Source organism: Terrapene carolina, unplaced genomic scaffold (genome assembly GCF_002925995.2).
Source record: "Terrapene carolina triunguis isolate 2854851 unplaced genomic scaffold, T_m_triunguis-2.0 Scaffold641, whole genome shotgun sequence".
Classification (NCBI taxonomy): Eukaryota; Metazoa; Chordata; order Testudines; family Emydidae; genus Terrapene; species Terrapene triunguis.
This window is the reverse complement of record NW_020664992.1, coordinates 263084-279598: the sequence shown is the minus strand read 5'-3', so window position 1 is coordinate 279598 and position 16515 is coordinate 263084. Positions and strand designations below refer to the sequence as shown.

General features: G+C 48.4%; 1 protein-coding gene across 1 annotated transcript; it reads left to right on the top strand.

Moving 5' to 3' along the window:
• Window positions 1-1326: 1326 nt before the first annotated feature.
• On the top strand, window positions 1327-15658 carry PA2G4 (proliferation-associated 2G4). Its single transcript, XM_026659586.2, has 12 exons — window positions 1327-1485; window positions 3204-3309; window positions 3519-3588; window positions 4889-4981; window positions 6623-6686; window positions 8990-9068; window positions 10235-10313; window positions 10605-10738; window positions 11452-11546; window positions 12031-12158; window positions 12849-12902; window positions 13735-15658. The coding sequence occupies exons 1-12, from the start codon at window positions 1431-1433 to the stop codon at window positions 13798-13800; spliced, it is 1023 nt and encodes a 340-aa protein (XP_026515371.1). The 5' UTR covers window positions 1327-1430; the 3' UTR covers window positions 13801-15658.
• The last annotated feature ends 857 nt before the right edge of the window (window positions 15659-16515 follow it).

Here is a 16515-nt window from a genome sequence, read left to right as displayed (position 1 = left end):
ATAAATCTGTTAGTCTTTAAGGTGCCACCGACAGTTTCTGTAGTACATGGAAAGGTGATTGTATGAGGAAACAAATTTTTTTTTTACTTAATTCATTAACTAGGCTCTTTCCCCCACGTAGGAGAAATTGGGCAAAATATTTCTGAGCAAATGCCTTTTAACCAGGGATCTGAAAGCACTTTACAAAATTGTAAGCATCACAGCTCCCAATAAGAATTATCCCACTTTGTCAGGGGGGGAATGAAGCCCAGAGGTGAAGTAATGGCATACAGCCAGAGGTAGATCTGGGAACAGAAGGAAAGCCCTGGCTCCCAGTGCCTGTACATACTGACTATTGGCTAATGCGCAAACCTGTTTGCTGTTCACCCTCAAATAATCCCAGAGACTTCCCTGGGGCTGCTCTTGTGAGTAAGGCAATCAAGATTTGTTCACAGATGTGACTCTAGAGTACTTCAGAAACAGCCCCATGCTTCAAATATTTTCTAGCCATTTATAAAATAGAGAGAAATGTAACTTGTATTCTGTGATGGGATCTCAGCATCCTGATAAAGCCCTTTGACGTGCTCGAAAAGCAAAACTATAATACCTCCATAACCAAATCCATGCAATGTTTTGTGATTAGGGAATATAGCGTTTTGTAACCTCCGGTGCGGCACACTGTCTACAAAGTTAGCTGTGCTAGGAAGAATGAAAGGAAGCAAAGGGTTAGTTCTGAAATGCTTCTATGTGCAGTTGCAGGAAGGTGGCTGCAAAGTGTAAGACTAATGTAGGTAGCTAAGCTGCACTTGTTCTGTGCTGTTGCCAACTCTGGTGCCAAGTGACCTGTCCCAATGAGAAACGATATATAATAGTCCTTGAAACCCACAATAGCAGCCCTTGTTCCTTTGATGTGTGACACACACAGTCTCCTGGGTCATTTTTGAACCTCTTTCTATAGCCCTGACTTCTGAAGGGAAGGAATGTGGGAGAACAGTGCTGCTTCCACTTGACTCCTTTATTAAACAGACCTTGCTGTGTGTGTAGGTGGGAGTGGACAGGTGTTTGACATTTCAAGGGCATCTACAGTTCAACACTTCATGTGTGCACATTGCTGTGCTAGTTCACATGTTCTTGCAATCAGAGCAAGGTAGTGCTTGCTGGACTTCCTGAGTCAGAGTCCATGGGTGCCAGTTGTAAAAAATAATCAAATTTGTGCATGTTTGGTGTACTCACTTGCAGTGAAAAGTTGAGCCATCAATTTTAATCCTTCCTGCAGCACTGTCATCTATGAAGGGTCTCATTTTTTTTTAAGTTGTTGGCTGTTTTTTAGTTAACGCATCCATTTCTAATTCAACAACACTGTGTGTTTGAACCCAGGAGTCCTGCGCGCAGTGGTTGAAGCAGCTAAATCTGGAGGGTCTGTTCTCAGCCTGTGTGAGAAAGGGGATGCCATGATCATGGAAGAGACTGGCAAAATCTTCAAGAAGGAGAAAGAAATGAAAAAAGGTAAAGTACAGTTTCAAGGGTTCCTTTTTCAATGCAGGGCTCTTTCCTTTTCTGTTTGTTTACATCACACCATACAGTGAGACTACTGAAATGCATAATGAAGATTGTTTCTGAAAGCTGAATTCCAGGCTTCATGCTTATTGCTCTCACCCCAAATTTTCTGCTAAGGAACAGTCTACAACAGCTACCACACAGCACTGGTTAGTTTGAGTTTCACACTTGAATTAGCCACACCCATTCAGACAAACTAGATTTGTTTTGGAGATAAATGCCTTGTCTACCGTACTTGCTGGTCTGTAATTTTCACAAGATTTCCATGGCTAGAGCCATGGTGAGCGTCATGATTCCTGGCCCTGGATATTTGAGGTCTCTTGAGAGAAAGATGATTGCTTTAAATGCAGATCTTCCACGTTTGTCTGTCTGGGCTGGAGTTGGTCTGATGCTGGGAGCCGCAGCAAATGTTTGTTCTGTTTTTTGGCCAAAGGGTTGTGCCCAGAGCACAGAACAATGCTTAAAAAGTCAGCATCAAACCCCAACTGATCTATGTTGGTACTTTAGTGCTTTGGTTTTAAAAGCACTGTACGCCATTCAGCAGTCCTGGCAGGTGCTCAGCTGAGGAGACAAACACCCTAGAGGCTTTGATTTTCCCCGAATAGGAGACAGCTAGTCATAGGCAGAGCTGAGATAAGAATTTTGAAATTCATGACTTCCTTACTTGTGCTCCGACCCTCAGACCATATTGTCTTGTGGTCTCAATTGATTTGCTGTCTCCTGACTTGTATGTCGTAAGAGTTGCTGACCTGTTTAGCTTTGCTTCAGTCTCACACGCTCCAAACGAGCGGAGTTCTGTTCCTGAGGAAAGCACTCTGTTTTAATGTACTACATCCGTATCTCCCGTATCACCTGCAACATAGACAATTAAAACAGCAATAGGGACAGTTAAAAACAAGTGATCAAGAGACTGGTTCTCTTCTAGAGCTGACTTGTTTTACCCAAGTTCAAGGCAGATGCCTGAGTTTATAGTAATCAAATGTTGATTTTCCACAGTGACTTTCTTCCTGAAAGATCCCAGAGAGTTTAGCGTATATGCATACTAAATGAATCACACAAATGTCTGTCACTCTGGGCTATTGGTGTGTGCTGTTGATGAGTTTAGGACAGGAGGTAAAACTAAATATTGTAGCCCTTGAAAGCTGCAGGGGGAGTTCTAGTTACTCCAAATATAATTAGTTGAGTTGGATCTTTAATGACTACAAGTGATCAAGACAGTGCTTTTGCATCTCATCTGAAAGATGGCACCTCCAGCAGCACTGTGATCCCTAGAACAGTCTAATGCGTTGATGTCTGAGGGAATTCCTTGCTTCTTGGCGATCTCTCTTTGGGCACTGACAGGCCTGGCTTAGCTTGAGCAAGCTGCCGAGGTCGCAGCATGAGGTAGTGCAGCTCTATATTTTTGTCCCACTTTATTCTCTGGTGCATCAGAAGAAACTAACAAACTAGACTCCTGGTTGTATCCTGCATATGTGAGCGGCAGGTTGAGGCTTTGAATCACGTATGCATTTGGATCCCCAAGTGCAGATTGTTGGCTGCTCTGTGTGATGGAACATGGGGTGCTGCCTGCATGGTGCCTTGTAGTACATGGCAGCAGGGTCCGTATCTCTGAAGTGCACACAGGTCTCACGCAGGTGCGATCTCACCGTTATTCCTTTTGTTCATAGGTATTGCCTTCCCGACGAGTATATCGGTAAATAACTGTGTCTGTCACTTCTCCCCCTTGAAGAGTGACCAGGATTATATCCTCAAAGACGGAGATTTGGTCAAGATGTAAGTGTCTGAGCTATGTTATTGTGAGTTTACTGCTGCTTGATCTGTTAAGTGCGTTTACAAACTGGCTAACTCTAGGAAGTATTGGCCAGGCAAGTGATGCATTTGAAACATACCCTGTTCCTCTAATGTGTTTAGAGGCCATAAAGAAGTTTCTTGAGCCAGGCGGCCCTGCCTGCAACTAATCCTGTTTTTCCTCTTTGTGTTAGTGACCTGGGAGTCCATGTGGATGGCTTCATAGCAAATGTAGCGCACAGTTTTCTCGTCGATGCAGCGAAGGTAGGTTTCTGCCAATGGCTTGAGCGGAGAGCTCTCCCACGCTACTTTCATATCAGGTGAGGTTCAGCAAAAGCAGGATATAAAAGCCCACGCTTGAGTGCCCCTGGTTGCAGAGAGAGCACCTGACATTGGCAGCAGAGCAGAAGTCTGTGCATCGATGAGTTTGGAGAACATTAACAGAAACAGTGTTTAAAAACAATTAATCATTATTCACCTTAGAAAAGCTGGGATGCTGAACTGTTTGAACGTTAAAGTAGATCAAACACAACACATGTGAAACAAATCAAATGTTAGCTGAGCTGCTGGAGATGAACTGCACTTACCGGCTGATCTGTGGTGAGAGTCTGAGAGGACAGTGTCCTGGGTGCATGGAGCAGACTGGTCAAACTGGACTTGCTGCACCCTGCTGGCTAAGGTGAAGAATCATGTTCCTTCTGCCAGCACAGGAGGCTGCTGTGTTCACCTTTGCAGCTCTAAGCTCAGGTGATTTGTACAGCAAGTTAGATGGCTGCAGGACCCAGTCCCCACTACACACTTCTCCTGCCTGAACTTGCAGCACACTGGCTTGTAAGTGGCTGTATTTACTCAGAGGCAGTGTGACATGTACAGGCCTGGGGTGTGTTGATGGAGGTGCTTGCAGGACGTGGGTGGTTGATGGCACAGCCCATTTGTCGTAGCATTGGGAAGTCACGTACGCAAATAGCATTCAGGGGACTTGCCATCTAGGGAAAAATATATTTGTAAAATTTGAATAAACTTTTCATGTAAACAAACTTTAAACTCCTGTTTTTACCTGTAGCCCTTGGAGGAGGATGTTAGTGAATCATAGACAAGCTCCTGGGGGCAGCAGTTCCCTCATGAACATGTTGACTTGATATTAGGGCTAGATGGTAGAAAGCGGAGTTGGAAAAGAGCCCTTAGATCTCATCTTGTCCAGGCTCCTGGCTGCTAAAGGACGATCTCCAGGGCTTTGTCCTGTGTAGTTCTGGGGGTCAGACACATTATACAGCGCTCCTGCCTGTAGTTTTTAAATTTATTTCAGCTGCAGCTGGCAGTAGCTAGCCCCTCTGACAGAGCGGAGATGACTGAATAGGTTGGGAACTTTGAACTCCTCTCTCCTCAGGGTCCCTTCCATGCTTAGCCTGAGATTGGTTAGCAAAGTGGGAGGGAAGGAAGGGCGTCCTGCCGTATTGCGGATGGAGGATTTCAGTGTGGGGTCAGATTGGAGCTCCCACTAGCGCAGAATTCATCCTAGAGAGCGGAGAAAAGACATGTTTCAAAAACAGGCAACTTTTTCCAGGAAACCCCGGTGACGGGTCGTAAAGCTGATGTCATCAAAGCGGCTCACCTCTGTGCTGAAGCTGCCCTGCGCTTGGTAAAACCCGGAAACCAGGTGAGAATGGTTTGGTGCTGCCCAGGTGTATCTAGAGAGTCAGGAACCCACACGCAGACCCTACCCTTGCTCTGTAGAAATAGAAAGCTGTGACCTTCTCTGGAAGGGGTGGAGCAACTGTGTGGGGAAACTACAGCCAGCTGGCCATAGACAGCTGAGCCGCATTCTGGGGTGAGCACGAGCTACGCGGAGTGAGTTGCTGTGGCTTTAATGCTGTACGCAGTGTTAACTGTCCAGCAGCATTTGAGCTCTACTTGGGAAGAAGCCATCGTTATACACAAGGGCTTGGTACTACTGCTTGTCGGTCCCTCCCTGAAGACAGCTGAGCACTCTTAGCCATTTGAAGAGTTACGAGTCACTGGCAGCAGACTGCATGGTCAGATGCCCTCCAGGAAGGAGCAGATGAACCTTGTTTAACTGGGTTGGTGGCTTGCTTTTCAGTTTGAGGCGCGGTGAGCAAGAGAGCCAGAGGGAGTGAACCTGTCACACTTGCTGGCTTGTGTCTGTGACCTGCATCTTGGGTTTTGCAGATACTTTGGACATGCACAGGTTTCACTCTCCAGCCAAGTATGAAACCCAAGGAATAGACTAGCTTCTGCGTCTCTCTTTCACAGTGGCTGCATCTTGGAATTTACATCAAGATGGTGGCCCAGTGACCGAGGTCAATTGGCATGTCTCGCTGTGCCTTAATCTCCATAGAAAGTCAGTGTTTATCCAATGAGGAACTTGGATTTCTCCAAGGAGAAACTTCTAGTCAAAATGAGAAGCAATAAAATCCTAGAAGTTAAAGATGGCAAAGGTCCTAGGTCAGCTCTAACCCATCCATTCTCCTCATTGCACAGTTGTCCTTCGCTTATTTATTGGTATTTATTTGTATTACCGAAGTGGTAAATGTAGACCCGGACCCCGTTGTGCCTGGTGCTGTACAAATGGAATAAAAAAGTCCCTGCCCCAGAGGACTTATAATTTAAATATAAGATTTATGGGGCTTGCACCAATTTCCTTGGGAGACTGTCACATTCTAATAGAGGTCACTGTTCGGGAATGTTTCCTAATAATTGGCTTAAATTTCTCTTTCTTGATTTCATGCCATTCCTCATAACCATCTCCCTTGGGGCCCTAAACCACACTTCTGTCCTTGGGGTTCACACTTCTCAAGCACTGTTGACATTCTCCTTTCATCCATGTTACCAGCCCCCATCCATATCGACTTACTAGGTGACGTGTGGCAAGTGAATTAATCTTGCTGGGTTTTAGCTCCTTGTTTGTAAATGGGGATAATGCTCCAGTCCTTTCTTCCATGCTTGGTTTATCCTAGTGGTATCCGCACTGTAGATTAGGATGTGTCTCCTACGATGTGTGTGTACAGTGCCTAGCGCCGTGGGGACTTTGGACCACTGCCATAGCACAAAACACCTCTTTTTCTTCTGGATTTGTATTTTTGCTGTTACCTTGTCATTTTTGCGGGTGTGAAATAACACACAACCTGCGATTGTTTCAGCTCCCTAAATGTTAGGGGATGTTGCAGGAGCCGTTCAGTTAGAGAATGGTTTCATTGCAGAGCACAGATGAAATCTCTGGTGTGTCTGTGGCTTGAATTTTAAAATCTTGACTTGTTCTCCTGTCTTCATACTCCCGCAGAACACACAAGTGACAGACGCCTGGAACAAAATAGCACACTCGTTTAACTGCACGCCTATCGAAGGTAAGGCCTTGCTCAGCTCAGAGCAAGTGACAGCCAGAGGAGAAGTAAAGGTGCAGGGAGCCCTGGCCTACTCGGTTCAAAACCTTGGGAAGCATTTAATGGTTATGAGCACGGCTCCATGTCTGTCACGGATCAGGACTCTGGTGCACTCTCCCCCAAGCCTGCTGCAGGCTCCCTGTGAGACCTGGCAGAAATCATTTAACCTCTGTACCTCCAGTTTGCCCGTTGGTACAATGCAGATGTTTAACTGTGTAGGTGAGGGAATGTTTATAAATTGCTCGGGGAGCCTTTGCTGAACGATGCTATAAGGCAGTATATGTGAACGGCTCCCGTCAATCGTTAACTGGTTGGCGTTTTCTCAGTAATACCGTTCTGAACCGGAGAGTGGTAAGTTGCCTTTGGAAGCATCTTAGACAAATCAGACCATAATGTTTGAAAAGGTGCCTGGGAGCTGAGCTCACAGTTCTCAGTTAGGTTTAGCTTTGGACGGGTTAGATTCCTATCAGTAAACGTCAGTTTCACTATATGCAGACAAACCAACCAAAAAAATGTTCATTGGTGGGTAACTGAAATGTACAGATTGACAAAGTAAGAAAGGAAAGGGGTGCTTGACAACTTAGAACAGTGGTCCCCAAACTTTTGAGGGTCCTACCTCCCTTACCCCTGTCCGCACTCCCCTGGAGCGTCTTGGAGGGGGTCGTGGACAGGGATAAGGGGGCCGCAGATTGGGGGGGGGGGGGGCTGGGGGGGGGCTGCGGCTAGTGGCCAAGGCTGCGGGCTGGTGTGACCGGAGCAGAGCTGGGAGTGGGGAGGGGCTGGGTAGTGCTCCCCACTCCCGTGGGGGCTGGTCTGGGCCCTGCTGCGCCCTCCCCCCATGTTCCACATTTTGGGGACCTCTGACTTAGTTTGATTTAAGAACAGTTACTTTGTGTGTTTGGACATGTGAGGTTGACAAATTTGTGTTTTAGTGGTTAATAAGCTTTGGGGTTTTTTTACCATCATTAAATAATTGTTGTCTGACCTCCCGATAAACTCCTGCAGCTGTGAACATTTGTGGATAAAAATTGAAAGTAAATGCTTAAATATAAACATGGAAATTATCTGATTTAAATTTGATATAATTATCAAAATTATAAACACAAATGTCTGGACAGGTTCTGTTATCCTGTTGGTTTGCTCACGTAGTGATGTGGCTGTCAATTACTTCAGCAACAAATCATGTCGCCACTAATCAGTTAAATCCCAGGACATACTGTAGCAGGCTTGTTCTCTCCGCTCGCTGCAGAGAGCTGCAGTTCCAAGACTGGGCTGTTTGGTACGTGGGATGTTGGGTAGGTCTCGCCAATGCTTTGCTCCGCGCTCTGGGAGAAAAACATCACCTCGGCTGCAGTGAGGAGGCGGCTGCTCACACTGTCAAGGGAGTTTAAGCAGCCACTGTTTTGGAAACAGTCGGGTGCCTTAATTATCCAGTCACTGGCAGCAGCAGCAGCAGCATAAGGACCTGGTTTATGAAAACAAATGGAGCTGTTTTCTGCCTCGGCGGTGATCTCTGCCACCACCGGCCACAGTCCTTCCAAAATGGAGACCTGTTAGTTCCCTTGCTGTGGCTGGTGACTTGGGAAGCAGATTAGAAATGGCCTTTTGGTTTTCCTTGATAAATCTGAATTCTAACATGTACTGCAAAGCAGACAGGGAGACTGAGTTAAGCCCAAAAGTATTTGCTGAATGCCCCATTAGCTAGACTGTGCAGGAGGGACATAAGTAATCTAAACACTGGCAAAAACATTTCTGCCTCCATGCATCCCTGGAGACGCTCAAGAATGCGTCGTTCGAGACATTGGATGCCGGTAATCCCCATGCAACTGCTGATTCTCCTGGTAGCTGATGTCCCAGGCTACAGAGACTGAAAAGAAGAATGTCAGCTTGTTTAAAATACATGCTGCGTGATTTTAGGGAGGGCTTAGACCATGTCCTCCTGGAGTTACCGCTGAGCCGGTGTAGTCCAGTGGCTAGACTGTTGTGTTGGAAGTTGTACAAAGGAATCTATCTGTGGCTGTGCCTTGGACCCTTTAACGTGGGGACCTTTGCTTTGTCACAGAATAGTTGTGTAACTTAATGAATGAAGCTGTTTGAGATCCCTGGACAGAGGGGGTGGTCGAAACGCAAACGGTCTCAAATTTTAGCTTTGCCGTTCTCCCTCTAGCAGAAAGCTTAAGGGCACCTTCTTGGAGCGTTAATAATGTAAGTCACTCTGTAGCTGGTTTGCAGCTCTGAGGTGCTAATGGATTCTCCTAACTTGGCAGGGATGCTGTCACACCAGCTGAAACAGCACGTGATTGATGGAGAGAAAACTATCATCCAAAACCCTACAGACCAGCAAAAGTAAGTCTCCTCTCCGGGATTGTCACTTCTATCAGCAGCATTGCGAGGGGGTGTGAGACCAGATCTGCAGTGAGAATCACCTCTCTCTTCTAGTTCCTGGCCTGTGGTACCTGGCTGGGTGGGATAGCGGGTGTTGGTTACCCCAGAGTCTTCCATTTTTTCTTACATTAAGGTAATTTGTGATGCTCTGCATTGACAGCTTGGGATGGGAGGTAGTGACTGAAGGTTGTTATCCCCTAAACCTTTCGCTGGCATCTGTACAGTCAGCTGGTCGTTCTAGAAAGTGTCCCCATCACCAAGTCAGTCCTTGGTCTCTGCAACTGCCAGCAAAATCGCCAACCATTCCCAGTTGTGACAGTGGATTGCTTTAATGGTGTGGACACGAGTTCACCAGGAACTAGATTGAACCCAATCAAATTAGTTCTCTTAGGCTGCCATTTTCAGTCACATCTTGGACCCATTTCCTTCCCTTCTACCAGCTCCTCCCTTTCCTTCAGGGATAGGTTCTGGTTGTTTAGACCCAACATTGAGGATTTTGGGGTTTTTAAAATCTAAAATCTACGTACATTGGAAAGACCATCTTTGTGTTTTGGGTTTGTACAGTGCCTGGCACAATGGGCCCTGGTCCATGCCTGGGGCACCTTGGTGCTACCATACAAATAACAGAGAATACATTTGACTAGAAAAGTTTCTGTGGCATCTGTTTAAAATATCTTCAATTAAAATCGATCTGTAAGCTGCAGTCTTGCTGAGCTAATGCAAGACGTACTGGAAGTGAAAATGACCCATCTGTGTTCTAGGCTGAGCGAAGTGCAGAGAGTAAACAGCATAAGTGATTAAAAATAAACTTGTTTCTTAAAGTCCCTTCCATCTTAATGATTGAAGATGGTGCTGGTGGCTGGGGCAGCGAAGAATTTCCTGAATGATGGTTGTCTAGCAGATCTCTAGAACCGCTGCAGAGCACTTCCATGGAGCCTTGCCTCTGTCTCCTGTGTGTTGATTTGATTCCGCTCCCCTAATTGCTGTGTAAAGCGCCACACGTGCATTTGTGGTGCTCTGTGCCCCCACCTCCCAGCTCTGTACAGCAATATTACTAGGGTGAAGGGGGATGTTTTCCCTTGTAGAGGTGTCTCACTTTGCTCACTCGCCAAACCTCTCCCACCTAGGAAGGACCATGAAAAAGCCGAGTTTGAGGTCCATGAAGTTTACGCCATTGACGTGCTTGTCAGCACCGGGGAAGGGAAGGTGAGTGTCCTTCAGCAGGCTGTTACTTTATGCCCATGGGGACTTCAGAATGGCCCCTTGATCTGAGCGTGGCATGGGGAGCCAGGCTCCATCTCTGTATGCAGTCACTTCACCTCCTTGGGTCTCCATTTCCCTGTGTGTAAAATGGAGCCCCCTCGGGGAGGGCTGGGAGTATTCGTGTGTGTGTGTATGTAAAGCCCTCCGGCGGTACCGAAGCCCCAGCATGCACTCAGTCCTGCCGTCCGCCCGTCCTATCTGTGGGTTGTGTTTGAATCTTGTTTGTGTTTTTAGGCGAAGGATGCTGGCCAGAGAACTACCATTTACAAAAGGGACCCCTCCAAGCAGTACGGCTTGAAAATGAAAACCTCTCGTGCCTTTTTCAGCGAGGTGGAGAGGCGCTTTGATACTATGCCATTTACTCTCAGGTATTCTCTCTTCTTCCTTTCACGGCCTCCCCATCTGCCCAGAATAGGGGCCTTGCAAGAGCCCTCACCTGGCTATTGACAGCTGCTCTGTCACAGAGGGGGCTGTTCTGGCAGGGTTTGCTGCAACTGGACAAGCCATAGGGAGGGGATGGGATTGACTTTGATGTTTCACCCTGGCCAGGAGATTGAGACCCCTGTGAGGATTTGAGACCCTCCTGTGCCTTTGCAGGGGTGTTGCAGCTGAAATACAAGGGGACCAGTCCTGTTGTATTCACAGAGAGTGGAGTCAAAGCTGTGTCAGGACGCAGGGGTAGTCCCAAGCCCCCTTTTTTGACTGATGTGCACTTTAGCAAAAGGAAATTACCTCCCACGTTAATGCTCCATTTGTGCCTCAGAGCGGTGGGCTTTTTCTGGGATTCTAAACTAACGTCTTGCATTCACTTCGCTCCGTTACCTTCCTGAGCTTTCATCTGCGCACTGCCAGCCGTCCTGCACCAGCAACACACCGTAGCCAGGCTGGCCTCTAGTTGGGGAATGGCTGAGTAACGTCTCCAGCCAACCCCCCGGCGGGAAGTTAGGCAGCAGGGTTGGGTCTGTAACTTGGCTCGCAGCACTTCCCCCCTCCTCTGGTGAAAACGGTCGTCGGTTGTGCGATCCTTAGAGCAGCGAGCGAGGCAAAGGCTCAGGTCTGTGGCTCTCTCCCTTTCTCACAGGGCGTTTGAGGATGAGAAGAAGGCTAGGATGGGGGTGGTGGAATGCGCCAAACATGAGCTGCTCCAGCCTTTCAATGTCCTCTATGAGAAGGAAGGTGAGTCCGGGGGGGGGGGGGGGGGCTTGCAGGAGAGCACAGGGGCTGGTCCCCTCCGGGGCTCTGCTCAGACAGGTTCCCGCTGTAGCCACCTCCCTGGAGGGCGGTGATGTGCAGACACCTGCTCTCAAGGAACCAGGAGATTTCTTCCTTAAGTAGCTCTTAACCCCTTGGCTGCCAGGTCTTGCGTAAGAATAATCCCAGTGGTGAGATCTGCTGGACCATGGGGGATAGTCTCCCCGGGGTGGTGATGGACGTGTCGTCAGTTTGGTTCACGTAAAGATTAGCCGGGAGGATCTACTTCAGGAACGATCCTGCCCTGAGCAGGGAGGGACGCCACGGAAACACTGCAGGTGCAGTTTACTGATTGTCCCGGGCAGACGCGACGGCGGGAAAGCAAGGTGGACTTTGGGTTGTGCGCTGTTCCCCCACTGTCAAGGTGTAGTCCAGTGTGGTGGCTCTAACTACGATTCCTGCTTTACAGGCGAGTTTGTCGCCCAGTTCAAATTCACAGTGCTTTTAATGCCCAACGGTCCCATGAGGATAACCTGCGGCCCCTTCGAGCCGGAGCGCTACAAATCCGAGTTTGAGGTTCAGGATGCAGAACTGAAGGTCAGTCCGAGGAAACGCGTTTGCTTCCCTGAAGTGCATAGAAACGCATGAGTCACCTGTTTCTGGGCCACATGGGCCAGAACCAGACCTAGCTCACCGCCTGGGGGGGGGGGTGAGGCACGCGGTTCGATAGGAGACTGCAGGTTGGTCAGTCCCCTCTCCTCTTTGCTAGCCCCCTCGGAGTGGTGGGTTGGGCTCTATTCTCTCTCAGCTGTTTGGATCTGTAAGGCAGGGCTGTGAGGCGCAGAGAGGCCGAGTGCCTGCGGAGACAGAACGTGCAGGCTTGAGGCGAAAGCTGAGCGCCTAGTTCTGAAGCCAAGCGGAGCCAGCTGGAGCTGTCTGGGGGCGTGGCTCTGCTGCGCTGCTCTGCACATGTGAGAAGGTGGCAGCAGCATTCAGAGGAAAGAGGAGTTGCATGAGCTCCAGCTGGCTCCCCCCAAGTCTCCCGCCTCGGCCACAAGTGGCACCTGCTTGGTCACGGGTGTGTCGTCCTTTCCTGCACGGACGTGGGGATCCAGAGAGGCTGCGCATGGCGAGTGTCATTGCCCAGCCCAAGCCGTCCAGGACGTGCCGCTGTTCTTTTATGGCTGGCAAAGGCTTGTTTTGCTACATTGGAATTTCCCTTTACCTCCAGTTGGAGCAAAAAAAACGGCTCTGTCCCGGCTGCTTACCTTCTCTTCCTCTTCCTAGGCACTGCTACAAAGCTCCGCCAGCCGGAAGACCCAGAAAAAGAAGAAAAAGAAGGTAACTTAGTTGTCACTTCATAATGGCTGGGTCACACACACGCACAGGTTAACTGCATCTTGGGAGACCCCAAACTTTCCACTCAGGCCGTAGCAAAAAGATATTTTGACTCCTCTTAGCCTAGCAGAGTTCTTACGGCTGTGGAAGAGGGAGATGGATTCTGTTCCGGCTCCTGTGTTGTCAATGGGATTATTCGCTCCATCCCAAATTCTGCTTTCGCGCTGGCGGGGGGGGGTGACTACCGCCCCTTGTCTGGAGTGCAGTTGCACAGGTGTAACTGAAAGCAGAATTTGGTCAGCAGAATCTTTACCACTGGCCAGGCCAGAAAGAACCCAGCATGCCTCTCAGATCCCAGCGTGAGTTTGCTGCAGTGGCAGGTAGAGAGGTTGTTTTCCTGCTTGTAAACTGATCAGTCTTGATCTGGAGTCATTGAGGCATAGTGATTTGTAGTCAGGTACCAAGGCAGAGCTGCACCCTGGGAGATGTCGGCAGGAAAAGGGACTAGCTCAGCTGAGATTTGACCGGCTGGTATTGCTGATAAGGTGGAGAGCTTCACGAGACTTTTCTGGGTGGCGGAAGAGAACTCTTCTTGCACCAACATCAGAGAGCTCCTGGGAAGGGAAGAGATGCCCAGTGCTCCCCACAGGAGATGAACTGCATCTGGGGGGGGGGCAGGTGGAGGTTGGCCTTCAAAAGGAAAAATGGAGTATTGCAGGGTGGGCAACTCCAGGGTGCTGTGGGCCTGCGTGTCTCCGGGTTCTCTCCAGAATTAATTAGCGATTCTCCCCTCTGAAGCAGAATCACTTATCCCTGTTTGGGTTCGTTTCCGCAGGCATCTAAGAACGCAGAGAACGCCACCACGGGGGAAACAGCAGAAGAGAACGAAGCCGGCGACTGAACGGCTCCAGCTCCCCTCATGTAGCACCCGAGTCTCTCGCACGCTCCCCCCAAAAAACGAGAAACAAAAATCTAGTGCTGTCTGTCTCTTTACACCCCCAATGACAGACAGCCGGGACTTCCCACTGACAACAGCCAGCTCCAATTGACTCTGCTCTGAGGGAGGATTCGCTCAGCAACTTCAGACTGCTTTCAAACAAACAAACAAAAATAATAAAACCAGGAGTAAAAACTAGTCTATCCCCCACTCTTTCTAACCTTTGATACTACTTGTGCTTGTTAAAGAGGTGAGTGACTACCCATCCCAAGAGAGGGAGTGTAGACAGCAATTCTTTCCTCTTCCTCCTCCCTTGCTTCATTTCTCCCTTTCAAGATTTTCTGATCCCTCTTGGCGGGGGTGGGATCTTCGGTCACATCTGACAACCAACCGATTGAAGCCTGAGAAGCGCCATGTGCTTAGGGAGCCGGTAGCAGGGATGCTCCCCCGTCCCGCAAGGACGTTTCTCTTCCACTTCAAACTGTTACCTTGGTGTGGAATTTTTCCCTTTTTTTAGCCTGTATATTTAAAATTGGGAAAGTCATATGGAATTTTATGCCCTCACCCCCCCCGAAGACTGTAGACCATTCAGCCTGTTGAGTTCTGACTTGCCTTGGTTTGTGTCTAAGCTCTATTTTTAATACACAGGTGTGATAAGCTTGTTTTTAATTGAGACTGTCATAACGTAAGGAAGGAAGCACTCAATTCGAGCCATTCTTCCCCCCTAACCCCTTGCAAAACTCCTCCTAAGGGCAAGAGGCGTCTGGAGCGCCCACCAGCTTCAGTTCAGTACCTTGCCAGCGTTTTTAACTTCCCAACGTCATGGGGCAGTTCAGCGTTCTTTTCCCCCCCCGCATACACCAAAACAGCTGCCGCTGCTTTTGTCATATACAGTCGGCTTTTTCAAAAGAATGCCCCTCTCCTCCCCACACACCCTTCTGTGCCATACAAGAATTCGGGAAATGCTGCAGAAGTGAGCAGACCTGGGCTAGACTTCACCCCTGGGAATCTCTTTTCTATAGTACGTCTTTTTTTTAAAGCTGTCCGGTTGAATTGTACGGCTCCGAGTGGGGGTTTTGTTATCCAGCCAGGTCTCTGTCTAAGCACTTACTGTAGCTGGCTTGGAAGGCCTCCTGCCTGTTAACGATACCCTTTCTGATGAGCGCACCTGTGCTTTTGGGTCAAGTGCTTCCTTGGCAGTATTTGAGTTTGAAAATTTAAACGAGAAAAAAGAACCTTACAAATGCTACCAAAGTTTACGTCAATAAAAGGAAATAAATGAGATTTTTCCATCTGTCTACAAACTGTCTGCTCCCATTTCTAAACTGTGCCCAGCTCTTGTAGGGGGTGGGGTAGTGATAGAGATACCGTGGGCTAGATTCTGAAGGGGTGCAGGGTAGCTCCCATCACACACTGACATGGCGGTGAGACATGCCTGGCCAAGACTGAAATCGCAGGTTGGCTTAGCTTAGGCTGCTCCCAAATGTTAACCACGAGCTTAAGGGGAAAATAAAGATGTCTTGTTCCTGAAGGGGAACATTTTAGCATTTATAAGCAATACACTGTCTATTGCCTTCGGTAAAGGAAGGGCAGGGCTAATCTTTCTCATTCACAATTCTGATTTATAAACCACTAAGACTTGCTGGAGGTTTATTTAATTTTCTATTTTTACTTTTAAATAACATTGGAAAAAGATGTACCTCTTGAGACAAGAAAAACCATTCTGGTTGTGAAAAGTTTGAAACAAAATTCCCAAGAACTATTCTGTAACTGATTTTTTTTCCAAATAAAATTGACTAGTGACACTGCTGTTTGGACAGAAGAATGGGTCTGCTGTTTTGGGGGCTGTGGTGTTGCGGGGGGCAGGGAAGGAGTATGTGTATGAGAGAAGAAGAAATGTGGGCTGTATTATTTCTGCAATCCATTTCACCCTAAAAGGTTTTAAGGCATCTTGCACCCCATCCTGGAGTGCATCTTTGAAATGCAGCCACCTCTGGGGTGGAGGCTGCTGGACAGAGCACAGCATGCTCTGCAACAGTGGGGAAGAAAACATTTGGCCAAAGGCAGGGATCCTTGGAGCTTCAAATCCAAACCCCACCTTAGTGTTTTGGGTGTTGCCCAACAGACTCGGGCGTGAAACTCCCCTTCCCGCCTTTGGAAGGACGAAGGGCCTAGTTCACGCTGCTGGGGTTAGTCCGAGGGAGTTGGGGCATTGCAAATTCCAATGCGAAAGTCATCAGGTCATTTTAGCACCATAGCTTCTGGTGCGGGTCCGCCAGCCTGGCTGTACCACAGGCGTGAGGCAAAGGAATCCCTGAGGGCGTATTCAGTGCGTGGGACGTCTAGCATGAGAAACTGACCCTCTGGTGCTGTCTGATCCTAGTGCCAGAACGGTTACTAGGTTGTCCTTTACATTCTGGTACAGTAAGTGCTCAGTCCCTGGGTCCCATTCACTGTGCGAGGTTAAAGCATCCACAGAAGCGGGGGTGGAGAAAGCAAGCGGCCCTATGCTGGGGATTTTTACACTGCATATCCCTGAGGTCAATCTGAGTAGGGTCACTCGGATCTTCACCTGCCTTGTAAGGCTGTTCCAAGCCCCATCTGGCAGCAGCAGTTACTTGACCCTAATGCTCCACAATCAGTGGGGGTGAGTTGTGGCACAAATGCCTCAGAACAGCT